Source organism: Oncorhynchus tshawytscha, linkage group LG01, assembly GCF_018296145.1.
Source record: "Oncorhynchus tshawytscha isolate Ot180627B linkage group LG01, Otsh_v2.0, whole genome shotgun sequence".
Lineage (NCBI taxonomy): Eukaryota > Metazoa > Chordata > Actinopteri > Salmoniformes > Salmonidae > Oncorhynchus > Oncorhynchus tshawytscha.
In genome coordinates this window covers 74678041-74702969 of record NC_056429.1, presented here as the reverse complement: position 1 = coordinate 74702969, position 24929 = coordinate 74678041, and the positions used below count along the sequence as shown (strand labels likewise).

At 44.8% G+C, this 24929-nt stretch overlaps 1 protein-coding gene across 1 annotated transcript in view; it reads left to right on the top strand.

Annotated features, from left to right (window-relative positions):
- Positions 1–24929, top strand: part of LOC112256690 (metal transporter CNNM4) — a 65994-nt gene extending 41065 nt beyond the window's left edge. The window contains exons 4-13 of the mRNA XM_042325443.1: positions 221–364; positions 5004–5144; positions 5394–5563; positions 7273–7372; positions 17794–17942; positions 19331–19562; positions 20219–20527; positions 20844–20927; positions 21231–21321; positions 23751–24929. Of these exons, the coding sequence (XP_042181377.1) occupies positions 221–364; positions 5004–5144; positions 5394–5563; positions 7273–7372; positions 17794–17942; positions 19331–19562; positions 20219–20527; positions 20844–20927; positions 21231–21310 (1409 nt within the window). The 3' untranslated portion in view covers positions 21311–21321; positions 23751–24929. The remainder of the gene's footprint in view (positions 1–220; positions 365–5003; positions 5145–5393; positions 5564–7272; positions 7373–17793; positions 17943–19330; positions 19563–20218; positions 20528–20843; positions 20928–21230; positions 21322–23750) is intronic.

Below are 24929 nucleotides of genomic sequence, written 5' to 3'. Positions count from 1 at the left end.
ATGGGCTCTATGACTGATTCAAGTATTTTTAGCCAAATCCTAATTGGTATGTTGAAATTTATGTTTCTTTTGATGGCATAGAATGCCCTTCTTGCCTTGTCTCTCAGATCGTTCACAGCTTTGTGGAAGTTCTCTCTCTCTCTCTCTCTCTCTCTCTCTCTAATAACTCTTTATTCACCCCTCCCTCTCCCTCTCTCTCTCCTTCTCCTCTCTCTCCTAGGTAAATCCCATCTGGCTATAGTCCACAGGGTGAATAGTGAAGGGGAGGGAGATCCATTCTACGAGGTCCTGGGAATCGTTACTTTGGAGGATGTTATCGAAGAAATCATCAAGTCTGAGATTGTGGACGAGACAGACCTCTTCAGTATGTACAATTTAAAAACTCTCTCTCGGTTTCCCTGTTCCTGTCTCCATCTATGCTATTTATCCCACCGATATCCCTTCCTGCTGCTCCCATCACCTGATCTGATGCATAATTAATCAGAAGTAATGAACTTATCCTATAGAGCACTGGGTTAATTGGGGCTTAATGCTCTCTCTCCAGTGTGTGTGTGAGTGAGAGAGACAACGAGAGCGAGACAAAGAAAGAGAGAGCGAGAGAGGGAGGGGGGAGAGAAAGCGAGAGAACAGATGGGGGGCAATCAATCACATATGGTGTCCAGGGCACAGCTGAGGGCAGAGGGTGGTCTATAGCAAGCGGTAACGGTGAGAGACTTGTTTCTGGAAAGGTGGATTTTAAAAGTAGAAGCTCAAATTGTTTGGGTACAGACCTGGATAGTAAGACAGAACTCTGCAGGCTATCTCTGCAGTAGATTGCAACATCGCCCCCTTTATCTTGTCGGGAAATGTTATAGTTAGGGATGGAAATTTCAGGTGTTTTGGTGGTCTTCCTAAGCCAGGATTCAGACAAGGCTAAGACATCTGGGTTGGCAGAGTGTGCTAAAGCAGTGAATAAAAAAAACTTAGGGAGGATGGCTTCTAATTTTAACATGCATGACACCAAGGCTTTTACGGTTACAGAAGTCAACAAATGAGAGCACCTGGGGAATAGGAGTGGAGGCACTGCAGGGCCTGGATTAACCTCTAGACCGCTAGAGGAACAGAGGAGGAGTAGGATAAGGGTACGTTCAGAACAGAGAGTAAAAGGAGCAGCTTTCTGGGCGCAATAGAGTAGATTCAAGGCATAATGTACAGACAAAGGTATGGTAGGATGTGAGTACATTGGAGGTAAATCTAGGTATTGAGTAATGATGAGAGAGATATTGTCTCTAGAGACGTTTAAACCAGGTGATGTCACCGCATATGTGGGAGGTGGAATTAAATGGTTGGTTAACTTTTTAGGGATGGGGGCAGTATTTGGAAGTTTGGATGACTGAGGTGCCCAAAGTAAACTGCCTGTTACTCAGGCACAGAAGCTATGATATGCGTATGCATGGTAGTATTGGATAGAAAACACTAAAGTTTCTAAAACTGTTAAAATAATGTATGTGAGTACAACAGAACTAATTTGGCAGGTGAAACCCCGAGGACAATCCATCCAGGAAAATTATTTTTTGAGGTTATTCGTATTTCCAATGCTTTGCTATGGGAAAGCTGAATTATTAGGACCCAGATTGCAGTTCCTATGGTTCCACTAGACGTCAACGGACTTTAGAAATTGTTCAATGTTTTTTTTGAAAAATGAAGAAGTAGTCGTATTCTTTCAAAGTGTCACTCAGATGGACTCTAGTCTTTTGGTGCGCGTGAATGACTGCGCGTTCCTCGTTGTTTTTCTTCGGTATTGGAAACAGTTTATTCTGTCTAAAATTGTATTGATTATTTACATATTAGGGTACCTGAGGTTGGATTAGAAACGTTGTTTGAAATGTTTGAACCAAGTTTACAGGTTACTTTTTACATTCCTTTGTAGGCATGTTGGGCGAATTGGAAACGGTGTATTTCTGAATCAAACGCGCCAAATAAACAAACATTTTTGGGATATAAAGAAGGACTTTATCGAACAAAACAACCATTCATTGTGTAACTGGGACATTTGGGATTGCAAAAAGATGAAGATCTTCAAAGGTAAGCATTTTATTTTATCTCTATTTCTGACTTTCGTGATGCTTCTGCTAGGTTGGAAAATGATTGTGACACGCTCTGGTGAGGGTGCGCACTTGGTTATTTATCTCTGGTATTGAATATACTATTTTCAGTCTTAAATGTTATAATTTATTTACATATTGGGCTACGTGAGGATTGATTAGGAATGTTGCTTGACATGTTTGGACCAAGTTTATTGGTAACGTTTGGGATTAATTTTGTATGCATTTTGAACGAGGGGAAACTGGTGGATTATTGAATGAAGCTCACCAAATAAACATACTTTTTTGGGGATATAAAGAAGGACTTTATCGAACAAAAGGACCATTTGTTATGTAACAGGGGACCCCTGTGATTGCAACCAGATGAAGATCTTCAAAGGTAAGGGATTTATTTTATCGCTATTTCTGACTTTCGCGATGCATCTGCTTGGTTGGAAAATGTTTTTAATGCTTTTGTATGCGTGTCGCTGTCCTCAGATAATCGCATGGTGTGCTTTCACCGTAAAGCCTTTTTTAGATCTGACAACGCGGCTGGATTAACAAGAAGTTTATCTTTTAAGTGATGTATGACACTTGTATTTTCATGAATGTTTAATATTACGATTTCTGTCATTTGAATTTGGCGAGATGGGTCGCTTGAGGCACGCAGGGCTAGAGGCTCTACAGTGAAATTAGACAATAATCACTAACCAGGACAGTAATGGACAAGGCATATTGATATTAGGGAGAAGTGTGCGTAGCCAAGTAATCATAGGAGTCCAGTGCGTGGTTGGGCTGGCTGGAGACATGGCATTTCAGACAGCTAGCAAACTAGCAGAAGAGCCTTAGAATATGTTTTAGCCTCCGCGTGCGGTGACGTCGATAGACCAGTCGTGATGGATTAGTAGGGTTCCGAGTAGCAGAGGGGTCCAAGTCCAATTGGCAAAATGGGTATAGTGGCCCAAAAAATTGGCCGATGGATCTATTCAGCTAGCAGTCCAATATGCTCTAGACAGCTAGCGGGCCGCGGCTAGCAGGCTAGCAGATGGGCCTTCAGGGGACGTCACGACGGAGGGGCCTGTTGGAAAAAAAACCTTGGGCAGATTACCAATGCAAAAATATAAAATATGCACATGCTAATAGCTGCATAAAATCGGACACCGGACTTCATTCGTACATTAGACCAGTCATCACAACACTGTGTGTAACGGACACCGGACTTCATTCGTACATTAGACCAGTCATCACAACACTGTGTGTAACGGACACCGGACTTCATTCGTACATTAGACCAGTCATCACAACACTGTGTGTAACGGACACCGGACTTCATTCGTACATTAGACCAGTCATCACATCACTGTGTGTGTCGCTGTGTGTGTCGGACACCGGACTTCAATCGTACATTAGACCAGTCATCACAACACTGTGTGTAACGGACACCGGACTGCATTCGTACATTAGACCAGTCATCACAACACTGTGTGTAACGGACACCGGACTTCAATCGTACATTAGACCAGTCATCACAACACTGTGTGTAACGGACACCGGACTTCATTCGTACATTAGACCAGTCATCACAACACTGTGTGTAACGGACACCGGACTTCACTGTGTGTAACGGACACCGGACTTCATTCGTACATTAGACCAGTCATCACAACACTGTGTGTAACGGACACCGGACTTCAATCGTACATTCGACCAGTCATCACAACACTGTGTGTAACGGACACCGGACTTCATTCGTACATTAGACCAGTCATCACAACACTGTGTGTAACGGACACCGGACTTCATTCGTACATTAGACCAGTCATCACAACACTGTGTGTAACGGACACCGGACTTCAATCGTACATTAGACCAGTCATCACAACACTGTGTGTAACGGACACCGGACTTCAATCGTACATTCGACCAGTCATCACAACACTGTGTGTAACGGACACCGGACTTCATTCGTACATTAGACCAGTCATCACAACACTGTGTGTAACGGACACCGGACTTCACTGTGTGTAACGGACACCGGACTTCATTCGTACATTAGACCAGTCATCACAACACTGTGTGTAACGGACACCGGACTTCAATCGTACATTCGACCAGTCATCACAACACTGTGTGTAACGGACACCGGACTTCATTCGTACATTAGACCAGTCATCACAACACTGTGTGTAACGGACACCGGACTTCAATCGTACATTAGACCAGTCATCACAACACTGTGTGTAACGGACACCGGACTTCATTCGTACATTAGACCAGTCATCACATCACTGTGTGTAACGGACACCGGACTTCATTCGTACATTAGACCAGTCATCACAACACTGTGTGTAACGGACACCGGACTTCATTCGTACATTAGACCAGTCATCACAACACTGTGTGTAATGGACACCGGACTTCATTCGTACATTAGACCAGTCATCACATCACTGTGTGTGTCGCTGTGTGTCGGACACCGGACTTCAATCGTACATTCGACCAATCATCACAATGCTGTGTGTGTCGCTGTGTGTCGGACACCGGACTTCAATCGTACATTCGACCAATCATCACAATGCTGTGTGTGTGTGTGTGCTTGTGCGTGTGTGAATGTTAAACATAGCACAGTGCAGCTAATCTCAGGGACTGCACCGCAGGCCTCAGTATAACACCAGCTGTTCATACTGAAGCCTTACTATTTAACACAATCTGAACATCATATTACCAGTCCAATCTAAGGCTATTCATCAAACTCCCCAGATGAGGGATTGTTTGATTAAAATCAGATTAGTGAGTTGGGGGTGTACATGTTTTCATCAAATATTTCTGGAACACTAAAAATAAGTTTGTGTCCTGTGATAAATAACTGTGTAAGTAACAAATAAAAAATGTCATTGATTGATGGATGGTTAATTGGTTAATTGCTTAATGGTTCCCTAGTTGATAAGAGGACTAAGAGGCGCGTGTCTCACCATGAGAGGAAGCAACACGACTTCTCCATCTTTAACCTGACAGAGAACGAAATGAAGGTGAAGATGTCTCCTCAACTGCTGCTTGCTACACACCGCTTCCTGGCCACAGGTAGGACCTCTGTGTGGAGGGATGTGTTTGTGTGTGTGTACGTGCATCTGTGCGTGCACTCACGCGTTACAATTTTTTCTATTCACCCACTCTTTCTTTCTTTCTTTCTTTCTTTCTTTCTTTCTTTCTTTCTTTCTTTCTTTCTTTCTTTCTTTTTTTCTTTTTCTTTCTTTCTTTCTTTCTTTCTTTCTTTCTTTCTTTCTTTCTTTCTTTCTTTCTTTCTTTCTTTCTTTCTTTCTTTCTTTCTAGAAGTGGAGCCCTTCAGGCCATGTCATCTCTCAGAGAAGATTCTCCTTCGTCTGATCAAACACCCCAGTGTCGTTCAGGAACTAAAGTTTGACAGAAAGAACAAACAAGCACCACAGCACTTCCTGTATATGAGGAACAAACCTGTCGACTACTTTGTCCTGGTTCTACAGGTACACTCCATAGACACTGATATTACACTGTCCTTGTTGTACAGGTACACGCCATACACACTAATACTACACTGTCCTGGTTCTACAGGTACACTCCATAGACACTGATATTACACTGTCCTTGTTGTACAGGTACACGCCATACACACTAATACTACACTGTCCTGGTTCTACAGGTACACTCCATAGACACTGATATTACACTGTCCTTGTTGTACAGGTACACGCCATACACACTAATACTACACTGTCCTGGTTCTACAGACACACACCATACACACTGATGCTATACTGTCCTGTTTCTAGTATGATCAAATACACAGCCCAGACAAGTACTTTTATGAGTATTTAATTGTTATTAAAATTACATAAAATTAAATAAAAATAGTTAACTAGAGTATTTGAGCATATTTTCTAATATTTACACTACTGTTCAAAAGTTTGGGTTCACTTAGAAATGTCCTTGTTTCGGAAAGAAAAGCACATTTTTAGTCCATTAAAATAACATCAAATTGATCAGAAATACAGTGTAAACATTGTTAATGTTGTAAATTACTATCGTAGCTGGAAACAGTCTAACTACTCTAAAGAAGGCCAGTTGTATTGCTTCTTTAATCAGGACAACAGTTTTCAGCTGTGCTAACATAATTGCAAAAGGGTTTTCTAATGATCAATTAGCCTTTTAAAATTATAAACTTGGATTAGCTAACACAACGAGACATTGGAACACAGGAGTGATGGTTGCTGACAATGGGCCTCTGTACGCCAATGTAGATATTCCACAAAAAATCTGCCGTTTCCAGCTACAAGAGTCATTTACAAGATTAACAATGTATTTCTGATCATTTTGATGTTATTTTAATGGGCAAAGAATGATCTTTTCTGTCAAAACCAAGGACATTTCTAAGTGACCCCAAACTTTTGAACGGTAGTGTATTTCAAATACCATTCTCAAATAGATATCTGAATACTTGCTTTGAATGTATGTGAAAGTAATTGAGATATTTGAAATAGTATTTGAACCCAGGACTGCACACCATAGACACTGACACTACACTGTTCTGGTTCTACAGATACACACCATAGACACTGACACTACACTGTTCTGGATCTACAGATACACACCATAGACACTGACACTACACTGTTCTGGTTCTACAGATACACACCATAGACACTGACACTACACTGTTCTGGATCTACAGATACACACCATAGACACTGACACTACACTGTTCTGGTTCTACAGATACACACCATAGACACTGACACTACACTGTTCTGGTTCTACAGATACACACCATAGACACTGACACTACACTGTTCTGGTTCTACAGATACACACCATAGACACTGACACTACACTGTTCTGGATCTACAGATACACACCATAGACACTGACACTACACTGTTCTGGTTCTACAGATACACACCATAGACACTGACACTACACTGTTCTGGATCTACAGATACACACCATAGACACTGATACTAGACTGTTCTGGTTCTACAGATACACACCATAGACACTGATACTAGACTGTTCTGGTTCTACAGATACACACCATAGACACTGATACTAGACTGTTCTGGTTCTACAGATACACAGCTAGGGCTGGAAAACTACTGGTTATTTTTAAAAGTTATGTATTGGAAATCTATGGAAACTTTGGTGTTTAGTAGTCTGTCTGTGTGTTATGTCATTGCAGGGTAAAGTGGAGGTGGAGATTGGTAAGGAGGCTCTTCGTTTTGAGAACGGAGCTTTCTCCTACTATGGCATGCCAGCCCTCATACCACCACTACCTATAGGTAAATAACCCACGGCCTCAACAACACACAATGGGATATTAACGGGTGTTAGTGATTATGATGTTGTTGATGATAATGATGATGATGACGGTGATGATGATGGTGATGAAGAGGATTTATTGTACTCAAAAAAATACATTCTTACCCCAGCTTTCCCTCTTCTAAATGCTACACTGCTTTTCTATGTTACAGTGCATTCAGAAAGTCTTCACACCCCTCCACCTTTTCCACATTCCACACAGCCAGAATTTAAAATGGATTCGATTGAGATTTTCTGTCACTGGCCTACACACAATACCCCATAATGTCAAAGTGGAATTATGCTTTTAGACCTTTTTACAAATGAATGAAATTCAGATTGACAAGGAATTCCTAGTCAATCGGCAAATATTTTAGTTAAAAAAACAACAATAAAGTCTCGGGTGAACTGCTGCCATTCTGAACCATCTCATGTGTCTGAAGGTAAACTCTGCCTTCCCAGCAGGCCCAGAGAGCAAATCAAGTGCACTATAGGCCTACCTCTCGCCAATCAGACAGCTCAGATTAACGTGTCTGCGGTAAGGTAGCAGGCATACAAGAAAGCTACAGCAAAGTAGATACTGTGAGATTTCAAAATGTTTAAAACCATGACTAGAGAGAGACTGTCAACGAATACATCTAAGATAAGTTCTTACTCAGCACTGTCAACACTGTGTTCAACACTTTTATAAGCCATAAAATGTGTTTTCTTCCTATTTCCACTCAGCGCTACAACAAGCACTGCAGAAGTAATGTATGAGTAGGAAAGTGTATCTTGCGTTGTTATTTAAGGAATATTTCACTTTCTCTGTTCATAGGAGTAACAACATGAATTTGTGCATGAGGCAGAAATAATGTGGTGCAACTCGAGTTTCGCCATCAGCTGGGAGACGGGTTCCTTTTTGGTCAGTGTCAGTGGAGGAAAGGGAGAGCGGAGGGATGTTGAGAGGCGGACCCTCAGTCTGTTGCTCTCCCCTTCGCTGAGACTGACCATCAGATGCAGGCACTATCAGCCCAATAAAATAAAAATCTAATTATTTAAATGTATGCCCACTCAGTTGTGCTTCACAAGTAATACAACAACGGATCTATTACCAGTGTGATCATATAGCCTACCTAAATATTATTTTTTTAAATGTCCCGAACAACAATGTATTGGCAGTGCAGTTCAAGCAAAGCCGATATGCGGTGGTAATGTATTGGGCCTATAGCTTACTGCACAAACCTCATTGCTACAATACTGTTTTTAATTGTTGCATAGGCTTATGTTTTTTAAACCTCTTAAGTCGACCCCCTACTTTTTCGAACATTCTGTTAAAAATCGCGCAACATTTCGGCGTCCTGCTACTCATGCCAGGAATATAGTATATGCATATGATTCGTATGTGTGGATAGAAAACACTCTCACGTTTCTAAAACTGGTTAAATCACCGCTGTGACTATAACAGAGCGTCTGTTTCATCGAAAAGCGCAAGAAAAACTGATCACTGAAAACTGAAAAAATATCCATGCGCCACTTGCATGTATTGTTTAAGGGGCATGAAATTAAATGGGGCCGAGATTGCAAGTCCTACAGCTTCCACACGATGTCACCAGTCTTGTCAATTGCCTTCTCGTTGTTTCTTGGTCAAACGAGGAAGAGAGACCACTTTCCATCCGGTCTCCGACAGGAAGTTTTGGAAGAGAGATTTCGGAAGATGATTTGAAATTGTGGAGCTATTGAATACACATCGCCTCGTGATCAATTTGATAGATTATTAACGTTTACTAATACCTAAAGTTGGATTACAAAAGTATTTCGAAGTGTTTTGTGAAAGTTTATCGTCGACTTTTTTAATTTAAAAAAATGACGTAGCGTTTTGAAACTGTGTTTTTTTCTGAATCACACAGTTTCCATAGATGGATATTTTGGGTATATATGGACCGATTTAAACGAAAAAAATACCCAATAGTGATGTTTATGGGACATATAGGAGTGCCAACAAAGAAGCTCGTCCAAGGTAATGAAAGTTTTATATTTTATTTCTGCTATTTGTGTAGCGCCGGCTACGCTAATTCTTTTGTTTACGTCGCCTTCAGGTATTTCGGGGTGTTGCATGCTATCAGATAATAGCTTCTCATGCTTTCGCCGAAAAGCATTTTAATAATCTGACTTGTTGGCTAGATTCACAACGAGTGTAGCTTTAATTCAGTGCCCTGCATGTGTGTTTTGATGAACGTTTGAGTTTTAACGAGTGCTATTAGCATTTGGCGTAGTGCATTTGCATTTGCTGATGGCTAGATGAGACGTCCGCGTCTCAGGTTGACAGAAGAGGTTTAAGTCATGTTAAAAAAACATCTGAGCGGTAGATCTCGGCTTGCATTGATCTTGATTCAGAAAAGGTTGGTGACCACTGTTCTAGAGTTTTCCCTGTTAACACTATCAATATTTCCCTTTACTGTGGCAATTGTGTTTGAATCAACACAATATTATCCACTTTAAACGCAGCATACCGAAACAAAACAAATTATGTCAAATATTTTGTTGTAGGCAGAACACATCGGAGTAGGATTGTATTGCATTGACACGCACTACTCAGCCCATACTCTACACAGACTGGTGCGGCAAAAATAATCAGAGCTGCAGTAGGCCGATATGCAAATAGACCATTGCCATATATGGATATGCACCATTTACTTCGAACTGGACTGTGTTTACAGCATGAGCGGTCGTGAACTGAAGCCCTTGTTTTGAGATCAAAGTAAAGTGGTTTCTTGCATCAAACAACACAACAAGATTTTCAGTCACCTCCTTGTCTGAAGGACAAGTGGATAAACAGGTTCATGTCAAGCACTGCATGTTGTTTTTTTCAAAGTCTCATGGAATGTAGGCCTACATTGAACACCACACATTGGCTGCTACTGTAGGCTGAATGATAGAACAGCTATTTCCTTGTTAAAATGTTATGGGATGCATTTTCTCCATTTTTGTTGATGGTAGGCCACTCTGGTAGGCCTACAGTGCATTCGGAAAGTATTCAGACCCGTTCACTTTTTCCACATTTTGTTACGTTACCGCCTTATTCTAAAATTGATTCAATTACATTTTTTCCTTATCAATCTACACACAATATCCCAAAATGACGAAACAAAAACAGTTTTTCAGAAATGTTAGCAAATTTATTAAAAATACCTTATTTACATAAGTATTCAGACCTTTTACTATGAGACTCGAAATTCAGCTCAGGTGCATCCTGTTTCCATTGATCAACCATTGATATGTTTCTACAACTTGATTTGATTCCAGCTGTGGTAAATTCAACTAAATGGACATGATTTGGAAAGGCACACATCTGTCTATATAAGGTCCCACAGTTGACAGTGCATGCCAGAGCAAAAACCAAGCCATGAGGTCGAAGGAATTGTTTGATCTGGGGAAGTGTACCAAAACATTTCTGCAGCATTGAAGGTCCACAAGAACACAGTGGCCTCCATCATTCTTAAATGGAAGAAGTTTGAAACCACCAACACTCTTCCTAGAGCTGGACATCCGGCCAGACTGAGCAATCAGGGGAGAAGGGCCTTGGTCAGGGAGGTGACCAAGAACCCGATGGTCACTCAGACAGAGCTCCAGAGTTCCTCTGTTGGAGATGGGAGAACCTTCCAGAAGGACAACAGTCTCTGCAGCACTCCACCACTCAGGTCTTTATGGTTGAGCGGCCAGACGGAAGCCACTCCTCAGTAAAAGGCACATGACAGCCCACTTGGAGTTTGCCAAAAGGCATCTAAAGGACTCCCAGACCATGAGAAACAAGATTCTCTGGTCTGATGAAACCAAGATTGAACTCCTTGGCCTGAATGCCAAGTGTCACGTCTGGAGTAAACCAGGCACCACTCATCACTTGGCCAAAACCATCCCTACGGTGAAGCATGGTGGTGGCAGCATCATGCAGCGAGATGTTTTTCAGCGGCAGGGACTGGGAGACTAGTCAGGATCGGGGGAAAGATGAACGAAGCAAAGTACAGAGAGATCCTTGATGTGAACCTGCTCCAGAGCGCTCAGGACCTCAGACTGGGGGCGAAGATTCACCCTCCAATAGGACAATAACCCTAAGCACACAGCCAAGACAACAAAGGAGTGGCAATGCAAGACTGGCTTCGGGACACGTTTCTGAATGTCCTTGAGTGGCCAGAGCCCGGATTTTAACCCGATCGAACATCCCTGAAAATAACAGTGCAGTGATGCTCCCCATTCAACCTGACAGATCTTGAGAGGATCTGCAGAGCAGAATGGGAGGAACTCCCCAAATACAGGTGTGCCAAGCTTGTAGCGTCATACCCAAGAAGACTCGAGGCTGTAATCACTGCCAAAGGTGCTTCAACAAAGTACTGAGTAAAGGGTCTGAAAATGTAAATGTCAATGTTCTTTTTCAGAAGTAAAAAAAAAAAAAAAAGGAAAAATGTCTAAAAACCTATTTTTGCTTTGTCAATTAGGCTGTAACGTAACAAAAAAAGAAAAAATGAAGAGGTCTGAATACTTTCCGAATGCACTGTACATTACGATCAAATAGCCACAGTAACCTACAAAAACATTTTAGGGAACACTCAATAAGTATTCAGCCTCTTTGTTATGGCAAGCCTAAAGGAGTAATAATTTGCATCAATACACCCAGTCACTACAAAGATACAGGCGTCTTTCCTAATTCAGTAGCAGGAGAGGAAGGAAACCGTTCAGGAATTTCACCATGAGGCCAATGGTGACTTTAAAAACAGTTACAGAGTTTAATGGCTGTGATGGTAGAACAGGATGGCTCAACAACATTGTAGTTACTCCACAATACTAACCTAAATGACAGAGTGACAAATAGGGAAGCCTGTATAGAATAAAAATATTCAAAACATGTATCCTGTAAGGCACTAAAGTAATACTGCAAAATAATGTGGCAAATAAATTAACGTTATGTCCTGAATACAAAGCGTTATGTTTGGGGCAAATCCAACACAACACATCACTGAGTACCCCTATTCATTTCGGCAAGGACTAGGGAGTTTTTTAGGATAAAAAGAAACAGAATAGATCTAAGCCCAGGCGAAATCTTAGAGGAAAACCTGGTTCAGTCTGCTCTCCAACAGACACGGTGTCACGCCCTGGTCAAAGTATTTTGTGTTTATTTTTATGTATTTGGTCAGGCCAGGGTGTGGCATGGGGTTTTGTAATTGTGGTGTGTTTGTCTTGGGGTTTTGGTGGTGGTATTGGGATTGTAGCTTAATGGGTTGTCTAGCAAGGTCTATGGCTGTCTGGAGTGGTTCTCAATCAGAGGCAGGTGCTTATCGTTGTCTCTGATTGGGAACCATATTTAGGCAGCCATATTCTTTGAGTTTGTCGTGGGTGATTGTCCTTAGTGTCCTATGTGTACTCGTTGTTAGTTTGCACCAGATAGGCTGTTTCGGTTTCGTTTATTGTTTTTTTGTAAGTTCGTGTTTCTTTGGTATATTAAACATGGATCGCAATCGACACGCTGCAGTTTGGTCCGACTCTCTTTCATCACCACTAGAAAACCGTTACAGAATCACCCACCACCAACGGACCAAGCGGCGTGTCAACAGGCAGGAGCAGCCGAAAGAGGAGATGCTCACCAAGGATTTCTGGTCATGGGAGGAGATCTTCGACGGGAGAGGACCCTGGGCTAAACCAGGGAGTGTAGCCGCCCAAAGGAGCAACAGGAGAAGAGGCAACAGAGGCAGCAGCAGCAGGAGCAGCAGCAGCTACAGTGGGAGAGGTTGCACCACCTGGAGTTATGGACATGGGAGGAGGAATTGGACGGTAAAGGACCCTGGAATGAGCCTGGAGATTATTGTCGCCCCAAAGCCGAGCTGGAGGCAGCAAAAGCAGAGAGGCGGCATTATGAGGAGCTAGCACGGCAGAGCGGATGGAAGCCCGAGAGTCAGCCCCAAAAATTTCTTGGGGGGCTTACAGGGAGTATGGCTATGCCAGGTAGGAGACCTGCGCAAACTCCCTGTGCTTACCGGGGGCTGGAGAGACCGGGCAGGCACCGTGTTATGCTGTGGAGCGCACGGTGTCTCCAGTGCGGGTGCACAGCCCGGTTCGGTATATTCCAGCTCCGCGTATCGGCCGGGCTAGATTGAGCGTCGAGCCAAATGCCATGAAGCCGGCTCTACGCATCTGGTCCCCAGTGCGTCTCCTTGGGCCGGCTTACATGGTACCAGCCTTGCGCTCGGTGTCTCGGTTCGCCTGCATAGCCCAGTGCAGGCTATTCCACCTCGCCGCACTGGCAGGGCAACCGGGAGCATTCAACCAGGTAAGGTTGGGCAGGCTCGGTGCTCAAGAGCCCCAGTGCGCCTGCACGGTCCGGTCTATCCAGTACCACCTCCACACCCCAGCCCTCCGGTAGCAGCTCCCCGCACCAGGCTTCCTGTGCGTGTCCTCGATCCAGTACCACCAGTTCCAGCACCACGCACCAGGCCTTCAGTGTGCCTCGCCTGTTCAGCGCAGCCAGCGCTTTTCTCCTCTCCTGCGCTGCTGGAGTCTCCCGCCTGTTTAGCGCAGCCAGAGCCTTCCTCCTCTACAGCGCTGCCGGAGCCTCCCGCCTGTTTAGCGCAGCCAGAGCCTTTCTCCTCTCCTGCGCTGCCGGAGTCTCCCGCCTGTTTAGCGCAGCCAGAGCCTTCCTCCGACACAGCGCTGCAGGAGTCTCCCGCCTGTTCAGCGCAGCCAGAGCTGCCAGTCTGCATGAAGCAGCCAGAGCTGTCAGTCTGCATGGAGCAGTCAGAGCTGTCAGTCTGCATGGAGCAGCCAGAGCTGTCAGTCTGCATGAAGCAGCCAGTCTACATGGAGCAGCCAGAGCTGTCAGTCTACATGAAGCAGCCCGAGCTGCCAGTCTGCATGAAGCAGCCAGTCTACATGGAGCAGCCAGAGCTGTCAGTCCGCATGGAGCAGCCAGAGCTGTCAGTCCGCATGGAGCAGCCAGAGCTGTCAGTCTGCATGGAGCAGCCAGAGCTGTCAGTCCGCATGGAGCAGCCAGAGCTGTCAGTCTACATGAAGCAGCCCGAGCTGCCAGTCTGCATGAAGCAGCCAGTCTACATAGAGCAGCCAGAGCTGCCAGTCTGCATGAAGCAGCCAGAGCTGTCAGTCTGCATGGAGCAGTCAGAGCTGTCAGTCTGCATGGAGGAGCCAGAGCTGTCAGTCTACAGGAAGCAGCCCGAGCTGCCAGTCTGCATGAAGCAGTCAGTCTACATGGAGCAGCCAGAGCTGTCAGTCCGCATGGAGCAGCCAGAGCTGTCAGTCTACATGAAGCAGCCCGAGCTGCCAGTCTGCATGAAGCAGCCAGTCTACATGGAGCAGCCAGAGCTGTCAGTCTGCATGAAGCAGCCAGAGCTGTCAGTCTGCATGGAGCAGCCAGTCTGCATGGAGCAGCCAGTCTGCACGGAGCTGTCAGTCTGCACGGAGCTGTCAGTCTGCACGGAGCTGTCAGTCTGTAAGGAGCTGCCAGTCTGCAAGGAGCTGCCAGTCAGCACGGAGCCGCCAGAGCGGTCAGTCTGTAAGAAGCCGCCAGAGCTGTCAGCCTATATGGAGCAGCTAGTGCCGCCAGTCTGCCCAGCGCCGCCAGTGCCCCCAGTCTGCCCAGCATCGCCAGTCTGCCCAGCATCGCCATCAGTCTGCCCAGCATCGCCAGTCTGCCCAGCATCGCCAGTCTGCCCAGCATCGCCAGTCTGCCCAGCACCGCCAGTCTGCCCAGCACCGCCAGTCTGCCCAGCACCGCCAGTCTGCCCAGCGTCGCCAGTCTGCCCGGCGCCGCCGGTCTGCCCAGCATCGCCAGTCTGCCAGACTCTTCCAGATCTGCCAGTCAGCCAGACTCTTCCAGATCTGCCAGTCAGCCAGACTCTTCCAGATCTGCCAGTCAACCAGACTCTTCCAGATCTGCCAGTCAACCAGACTCTTCCAGATCTGCCAGTCAACCAGACTCTTCCAGATCTGCCAGTCAACCAGACTCTTCCAGATCTGCCAGTCAACCAGACTCTTCCAGATCTGCCAGTCAACCAGACTCTTCCAGATCTGCCAGTCAACCAGACTCTTCCAGATCTGCCAGTCAGCCAGGATCTGCCAGTCAGCCAGGATCTGCTGAAACCACCAGCCAGCCAGGAGCTGGTAGAGATATCTACCTGCCTGAGCTTCCTCTCACTCCTGAGCTTCCTCTCACTCCTGAGCTTCCTCTCACTCCTGAGCTTCCTCTCACTCCTGAGCTTTCTCTCACTCCTGAGCTTTCTCTCACTCCTGAGCTTTCTCTCACTCCTGAGCTTTCTCTCACTCCTGAGCTTTCTCTCACTCCCGAGCTTCCCCTCAGTCCCGAGCTGCCTCGGTCCCGAGCTGTCCTTCAGTCCCGATCTGTTCCTCAGTCCAGTGGGGTTCTGGGTGAGGACTACTAGGCCATGGTCGGCGGCGAGGGTGGACTATCCAGGCACGAAGGGAGAGGGGACTAAGACATTAAAGGAGTGGGGTCCACGCCCCGCGCCGGAGCCGCCACCATGGACAGACGCCCACCCGGACCCTCCCTATTGTTTTGAGGTGCGTTCGGGAGTCCGCACCTTAGGGGGGGGGTTCTGTCACGCCCTGGTCAAAGTATTTTGTGTTTATTTTTATGTATTTGGTCAGGCCAGGGTGTGGCATGGGGTTTTTGTAATTGTGGTGTGTTTGTCTTGGGGTTTTGGTGGTGGTATTGGGATTGTAGCTTAATGGGTTGTCTAGCAAGGTCTATGGCTGTCTGGAGTGGTTCTCAATCAGAGGCAGGTGCTTATCGTTGTCTCTGATTGGGAACCATATTTAGGCAGCCATATTCTTTGAGTTTGTCGTGGGTGATTGTCCTTAGTGTCCTATGTGTACTCGTTGTTAGTTTGCACCAGATAGGCTGTTTCGGTTTCGTTTATTGTTTTTTGTAAGTTCGTGTTTCTTTGGTATATTAAACATGGATCGCAATCGACACGCTGCAGTTTGGTCCGACTCTCTTTCATCACCACTAGAAAACCGTTACACACGGGGAGACAAATCCACCTGTCAGCAGGACAATAACCTAACACAAAGCCAAATATACATTGGAGTTGCTTACCAAGACGCCATTGTATGTTCCTGAGTGGCAAATCTATGGCAAGACTTGAAAATGGCTGTCTAGACATTCTGTTTCTTTTTATCTTAAAAAACTTCCTAGTCCTTGCCGATGACAAGCATACTCATAACATGATACAGCCACCACCATACTTGAAGAATTTTCAAAAGAATAAGGTGCAAATATTCTACAATCCAGTGCAAAGGTCTTAGAGACTTACCCAGAAGAGACTCACAGCTGTAATCACTGCCAAAGGTGATTCTAACATGTATTGACTCAGGGGGTTGAATACTTATCTAATCAAAATATATTAGTGTGGAAAAAGTAAAGGACTGTGAATACTTTCTAAAGGCACTGTATGTGTGTGCAAAATCCACTATTCATTTTCTTCTGTGGGAGAAGCTGCAGTGGAAACTATGTAACTCCAGCAATTAAAGCTGTTTAAAGAAAATGGTTTAGTAGACAATTGTTTAGAAAGACATGTCCTGACCTGTGTGATATAACACACTGATAAGCAGACACAAGAGGACCAGCCCAGTGACGTGCATGTGAGCGAGCGTTTGTGTGTGTGTGTGTGTGTGTCAGGGGTGGGCAGCATTTTTTGGTTATTGGGTCATATTGGGATTTTGAAATTCAACACAGAGTTTTTGGGGACTGATTTATTTGTCAAAATCAGGGTTGGGGAATAACTGTTTACATGGAATCAGTTACATGTTATCTGACTACAAAGAAAATGTAGCTGTAATCAGTTACGTATGTTACCAGAAAAAATACTGTAATGAGGTTACAGATACTTCTGAAAAACTAGATGATTACTTCCTGGATTACTTCTGAAAGGATATTTGCAAGAAGAAAAAATAATTATGACACCTTTCTGTTTTTCTCAATGACATTCAATTCAGCATTGAAAAATGGCGCAAGTTCAAGTATCCACCTGAGCGAGTCTGACCACAAGTCAGAGACCACTATGATGACACAACAAATGTGTTTGATAGATAATTGTTGTCTTGTTCTAATGCATTTTAAGGGGAAAATAATCAGACTATGTTACTGAGTTTGGGTAATCCAAGAGTTACGTTACTGATAAAAATGTTGTACAGGTAACTAGTAACTGTAACAGATTACATTTAGAAAGTAATCTACCCAACCCGAGTAAAAATCTATTTGTGGGCCAGAAAAAGGGCAGTTATTTATCATTTCTAAATAATTTCTATCTAGTTTTAGACACTCAAGTGTGGTCTGGAGCATTTTTTTTACCCAAAATAATCATCAGAAACAGGGACAGAATCTAATCAAACTCATCTCCAGTCAACAGGTTTGGTTCTGGTAGCAGTGGGTTGAACCAGTCAGAGTCTGTCTTATCAGGAGGCAGTGTGGGTCAGCTGAGTATAGGAGGGGGAGGAGTCTACCTACCTGACTTCTCTGTCAGACAACTCACTGACCTACAGATTATAAAGGTATACACCCACACACACATACACACACACATTTAAAATACCCCTAAACTCCTAACTACCCAGATCCCATACCGCTACTAATTTCCATTTCCCTTTGAAATGTCTTAATCCCACTTATTTTGACTAAACACAGACACATCCTCTCTCCCTCTCCCTCCATCCTTCTCTCTCTCTCCTTCCTTCCCTCCCTCCCTCTTTTTCCTTTTAATCTGTCTGTCTTAGCTTTAATCATTGGTGATAAATGAGCTCCATTTTCAGTATGAATAATTTAGACTTAAAGTGATGGATGTACATCCTAAATACACACTCCCTCATATCCCCCAAGGTCATTAATATAGTTCCAGGAAGAAGGTTGCTAGCACACACACTCTGTAACTTTTACGTTTACATAGAGAAACAGCTTGGTGGTGTGTGTGCATCTGTGCATGTGTGTGCATGTGGCGTGCATGTGTATTTGCCGTGTTTGTCGATGATTTTGTGTTGATGCTGTTTTTCTGTGTGTGTTGATGATTTTGTGTTGATACTGTATTTTCTGTGTGTGTTGATGATTTTGTGTTGATACTGTTTTTGTGGTGTGTGTTGATGATTTTTTGTTGATACTGTTTTTGTGGTGTGTGTTGATGATTTTGTGTTGATGCTGTTTTTGTGGTGTGTGTTGATGATTTTGTGTTGATGCTGTTTTTCTGTGTGTGTTGATGATTTTGTGTTGATGCTGTTTTTGTGGTGTGTGTTGATGATTTTGTGTTGATGCTGTTTTTGTGGTGTGTGTTGATGATTTTGTGTTGATGCTGTTTTTGTGGTGTGTGTTGATGATTTTGTGTTGATGCTGTTTTTCTGTGTGTGTTGATGATTTTGTGTTGATACTGTATTTTCTGTGTGTGTTGATGATTCTGTGTTGATACTGTATTTTCTGTGTGTGTTGATGATTCTGTGTTGATAGTGTATTTTCTGTGTGTGTTGATGATTCTGTGTTGATAGTGTATTTTCTGTGTGTGTTGATGATTTTGTGTTGATAGTGTATTTTCTTTGTGTGTTGATGATTCTGTGTTGATACTGTATTTTCTGTGTGTGTTGATGATTTTGTGTTGATAGTGTATTTTCTGTGTGTGTTGATGATTCTGTGTTGATACTATATTTGCAGTGTGTGTTGATGATTTTGTGTTGATACTGTATTAGCGGTGTGTTGATGATTTTGTGTCGATACTGTATTTTCTGTGTGTGTTGATGATTTCGTGTTGATACTGTATTTTCTGTGTGTGTTGATGATTCTGTGTTGATACTGTATTTGCGGTGTGTGTTGAGGATTTTGTGTTGATACTGTATTTGTGGTGTGTGTTGATGACTTTGTGTTGATACAGTATTTGCGTGTGTGTGTTATTCTTTGCTAGATCTCAAGGAACCACTACCAGAATGCTCTAACAGCCAGTCTTATGGACAGTGTACCCCAGACCCCTGATCCCGACGGGAGACCCACCATCCCTGAGACCCGCTCCCACAGCATCGCCCTTCCCCTGACACACACATACACATACCTCCAACCCGTCCTGGAACAACACACACACCCAGAGGACAACACTGGACCACTCACCTCACAGCTCAATGAGAGAAACCGCATCGTCCGTAAGTGGAGTGTGTGTGTGTGTGTGTGTGGGTTACATAACCACCGTGGCAAACAGACAGTGTTAAAGATATCCATATGTTTTTTCCCCATCTTCATTCTGTCAGACACACAGAATAGATGTGATTAGAAGGCTAAAATAGACAGAGTTTGAGGCATAAATAGCTACATTTTGTTGATCATTTGTCAGTATTTACTTACAAAGGGATATTCATCTGAAATAGACTCTTGCTTCAGTTGAACACACACACCATAGGGTGACATGCCAGACAGTACAGGCCAGATGGTATCTGAAAAATCATGTAAGCCCTGAAACCAATCAGGTTTGGTTTATCTCATAATGCTTGTGAGTATGCATGTATGAACCTCTAACCTGCTCTCCTAAGCCTATGGTCTCTCTCTTTAAATCAGTGGTCTGTCCTCTTGGTTGTTGAGTTAAACCAAGGGGTGGAATTGATCATGATGCAGACATGTGCTGACTAGCCTCTCCCTGGTTCTCAATACCTCACTTTGCAGATAATGGGACATGGATCTGGTTCTTTCAGATCCACACTTTTATGTACAGAAGGGAGATTTTGAGACTGAAAAGGGGCTACCACCTCATTGAGGTGCAGCCTCTGTCCAGATTGTCACCATGGTACTCTGTCTCCCTCTACAGGCAGTAAGTCAGACGGACAGAGGAGTCCCAGTGATTCAGTGTTTCTACGGATGGATGACATACCCTACATCCAAGAGGACCTACAAAAACACTGTCAGGAAGGCCACCCAGAGGAGCCACTAGAGGAGAGACCGGAAGACCTCCCGGAAGATAGAAAGGAAGACCACCCAGAAGACCGTCTGGAAGACAGGCCAGAAGGCCGTATGAAAGACAGGCTGGAAGACTGTCCGGAAAACCGGTTAATTGAACGCCCAGAAGACCAGCTGGTAGAAATTCCGGAAGACCAGCTGGAAAGCCAAGAAGGGATCGGTGAGGAGAGAAGGGAGAGAGTTGTAAGCTGTTATAGCTGGTATATTCATGAGTGGTAACATTATTTAGTCCTCACAAGTCTAGTGAAGTAAAAAAATCCTCCCTTGGAAACAATGCCAAGAACAGTGCCTTGGCCATGGTTTGCATAATTAATAGAATTTATTTATAGTCTTGTAGGTTGCAGCTTTTCTCATTTCTCTACTCCCCCTCCCCCTCTCTCGCTCTCTCTCACCCACACACTCTCTCTTGCCAACTCTTTTAATCCCTTGCCCACTTTCGCTCTCATTCACTCTCATCCTCTCACTCTCCCACCTAGATGCTGTTCCTGTGGAGTTAGATATCATCTGTTCTCTATCTGGTTCAGAGGAGACACTGGGGAAGAAGCTGCTACGCAAACTGAGTGAGTGATTGATCTAGGATCAGCTTTTCCTCCCCACATTCTACATTTGACCATAGATCAGTATTCATTCTTCTTCTAATTCTGCCCAACTGCTATTCTATGTTTAAATTGTAAATTAAAAGGTTATTTGTCATATGCAGAGATTGTTTGTATATGTTCGTGTTCTTATCTTTTATTATTGTTGTTGCATTGTTGAGAAGGAACCTGCAAGTAAGCATTTCATTGGACGGTGTTTACCGTATGTATCCTGTACATACGACTAATCGTAAAACTTGAAGTTGACACGGTGTCCTATCCTTCCAGGTAACAAGAAGAGGAAAAAGTCCCGGGATGGGGAGAAGAGTATGGAGGAAGGTTTGGAGCAGCCATCGGTGACCACCTAGCACAACGCCAGGTAGAGACAGCAGGGAAGACCTAGGATAGAGAAAGATAGGGAATAGACTGGCTCTGTTTCTCTCTCACTTCCCACTGGGAACTGGGTTAGAGTTTTGGTATGGACCAGACTCTAGTACTTGTCAATAGATGTCGAGAACCTCAAGATCTCTCTCTGAACGGTCCACTCCCCAGACCCCCCTAGATACCCTCTGTCCACTCCCCAGACCCAGCCCTAACCCTAGATACCCTCTGTCCACTCCCCAGACCCAACCCTACCCCTGTATACCCTCTGTCCACTCCCCAGACCCAACCCTAACCCTAGATACCCTCTGTCCACTCCCCAGACCCAACCCTACCCCTGTATACCCTCTGTCCACTCCCCAGACCCAACCCTACCCCTGTATACCCTCTGTCCACTCCCCAGACCCAACCCTAACCCTAGATACCCTCTGTCCACTCCCCAGACCCAACCCTACCCCTGTATACCCTCTCCCCAGACCCAACCGTACCCCTGTATACCCTCTGTCCACTCCCCAGACCCAACCCTAACTCTGCATACCCTCTGTCCACTCCCCAGACCCAACCGTACCCCTGTATACCCTCTGTCCACTCCCCAGACCCAACCCTAACTCTGCATTCCCTCTGTCCACTCCCCAGACCCAACCGTACCCCTGTATACCCTCTGTCCACTCCTCAGACCCAACCCTAACTCTGCATACCCTCTGTCCACTCCTCAGACCCAACCCTAACTCTGCATACCCTCTGTCCACTCCCCAGACCCAATCCTAACCCTGCATACCCTCTGTCCACTCCCCAGACCCAACCCTACCCCTGTATACCCTCTGTCCACTCCCCAGACCCAACCCTACCCCTGTATACCCTCTGTCCACTCCCCAGACCCAACCCTAACCCTAGATACCCTCTGTCCACTCCTCAGACCCAACCCTAACCCTAGATACCCTCTGTCCACTCCCCAGACCCAACCCTAACCCTAGATACCCTCTGTCCACTCCCCAGACCCAACCCTAACCCTAGATACCCTCTGTCCACTCCTCAGACCCAACCCTAACCCTAGATACCCTCTGTCCACTCCCCAGACCCAACCCTAACCCTAGATACCCTCTGTCCACTCCCCAGACCCAACCCTAACCCTAGATACCCTCTGTCCACTCCCCAGACCCAACCCTAACCCTAGATACCCTCTGTCCACTCCCCAGACCCAACCCTAACCCTAGATACCCTCTGTCCCTCCCCAGACCCAACCCTAACCCTAGATACCCTCTGTCCACTCCCCAGACCCAACCCTAACCCTAGATACCCTCTGTCCACTCCCCAGACCCAACCCTAACTCTGCATACCCTCTGTCCACTCCCCAGACCCAACCCTAACCCTAGATACCCTCTGTCCACTCCCCAGACCCAACCCTAACCCTAGATACCCTCTGTCCACTCCCCAGACCCAACCCTAACCCTAGATACCCTCTGTCCACTCCCCAGACCCAACCCTAACCCTAGATACCCTCTGTCCACTCCCCAGACCCAACCCTAACTCTGCATACCCTCTGTCCACTCCCCAGACCCAACCCTAACCCTAGATACCCTCTGTCCACTCCCCAGACCCAACCCTAACCCTAGATACCCTCTGTCCACTCCCCAGACCCAACCCTAACCCTAGATACCCTCTGTCCACTCCCCAGACCCAACCCTAACTCTGCATACCCTCTGTCCCTCCCCAGACCCAACCCTAACCCTAGATACCCTCTGTCCACTCCCCAGACCCAACCCTAACCCTAGATACCCTCTGTCCACTCCCCAGACCCAACCCTAACCCTAGATACCCTCTGTCCACTCCCCAGACCCAACCCTAACCCTAGATACCCTCTGTCCACTCCCCAGACCCAACCCTAACCCTAGATACCCTCTGTCCACTCCCCAGACCCAACCCTAACCCTAGATACCCTCTGTCCACTCCCCAGACCCAACCCTAACCCTAGATACCCTCTGTCCACTCCCCAGACCCAACCCTAACCCTAGATACCCTCTGTCCACTCCCCAGACCCAACCCTAACCCTAGATACCCTCTGTCCACTCCCCAGACCCAACCCTAACCCTAGATACCCTCTGTCCACTCCCCAGACCCAACCGTAAGAAATCTGAACGCACTAGCAACACAAAGTTTATGTAATTATACTTTCCTGAAGATATATTGACTCACATTCCTACCTGCAAAAGGACCGACCACATTGACATGTTAAAATATAATTTTATTCAACATTCTGGCTTGTAGAGGTTGTGAGAGGAAACTTTCCCGAACCAAACGCTCATTTATGCCCGATGTAGAATTCAATGAAATTCAACGTTGTGTTTCCAGGCTGGCTGGGTAACAGACTACGGAAACATTATGACTTTAATTAACTTTACTGTATGTTTCTGTTGAGTTACCTTTCAGCCACCCATCTCTACTGTGCTAGTGGAGTCTGAAGAGGAAGAAGAAGAATAAACTAAATGAAGAGAATAATAAGAGGGAAATAGCAAGTCTAGATCTGAGCCATCTTCTAAATCTTTTTTATTGCTCAACCAAGAAGACAACAATTTCTGTCTTCTACCATCAGATGATCGTTTCTTATTACCAAGAGCATTCTGCACAGGGAACTGTCCTTATCATAGAATAGAGTACTTCTATCAGTCAATCAACTGTGGTTGATAGGAGTCCTGCCATATAAATGCCATCCACACTGCCAGTGTTCTGATGGCACATAAGGAAGAAACAGCCAACACACACCAGCCATGAGAACAAGCACAATGTCTATAACCACAGGGACTTTATGCTGATTTAAAGGAGTCTGTCATTTCTTTGTCCCATGTGGCAACCGGAGGATTTTTTTTAATGCACAAACAGTCTTGTCTCAAGCAAAAACACCACACACACACACACACACACACACACACACATTCATTTAGTTCCATTGAAGTCAATTGACTCCCAGTCAATACTTTTTACCAGATTTTAAAAAGCCATATAATAACTAACATAAGGGGACTAACATACCTGCCAGCATAAAGAAGGGATATGCAATATTCACAATCCCAAAAATGTAGGTTGCGTGTTACCTAGATTTGAACAGGTATTTTATTATGATTAGATAATATGATGATTTGACATATTTATGATGATTGGATGATATTTGATCATTTGATTTATAATATGGTGATTAATGAATAGGTTGTTTTAACAGCAATTGTTCAGCCATTTCTTGGTTGCTAGCGTTCTAATAGTTTGAGTAATTTCAGTTTGTGACAAAATAAGCAGGTATAGTGTAGAGAATCATTGTACCATCTAAACCGCTTTGAGATATTTTTTCCATAACCAAATATATTTCATGTTCAGCTGTTTGAAGCTGGTGTACAAAACCCAATGTAAAAGATGCACAAACAAAATGATGTATAATAATATGGTGATTAATTGGTCATCTGTAATGAATAGGTTGTTTTAACAGCATGTACCTAGAACAACTCCTGCCTGCCATATCATTTCCTTTATCATCATAATGTAGATACGCACACACACACACACACACACACGCACGCACGCACGCACACACACACACACACACACACACACACACAC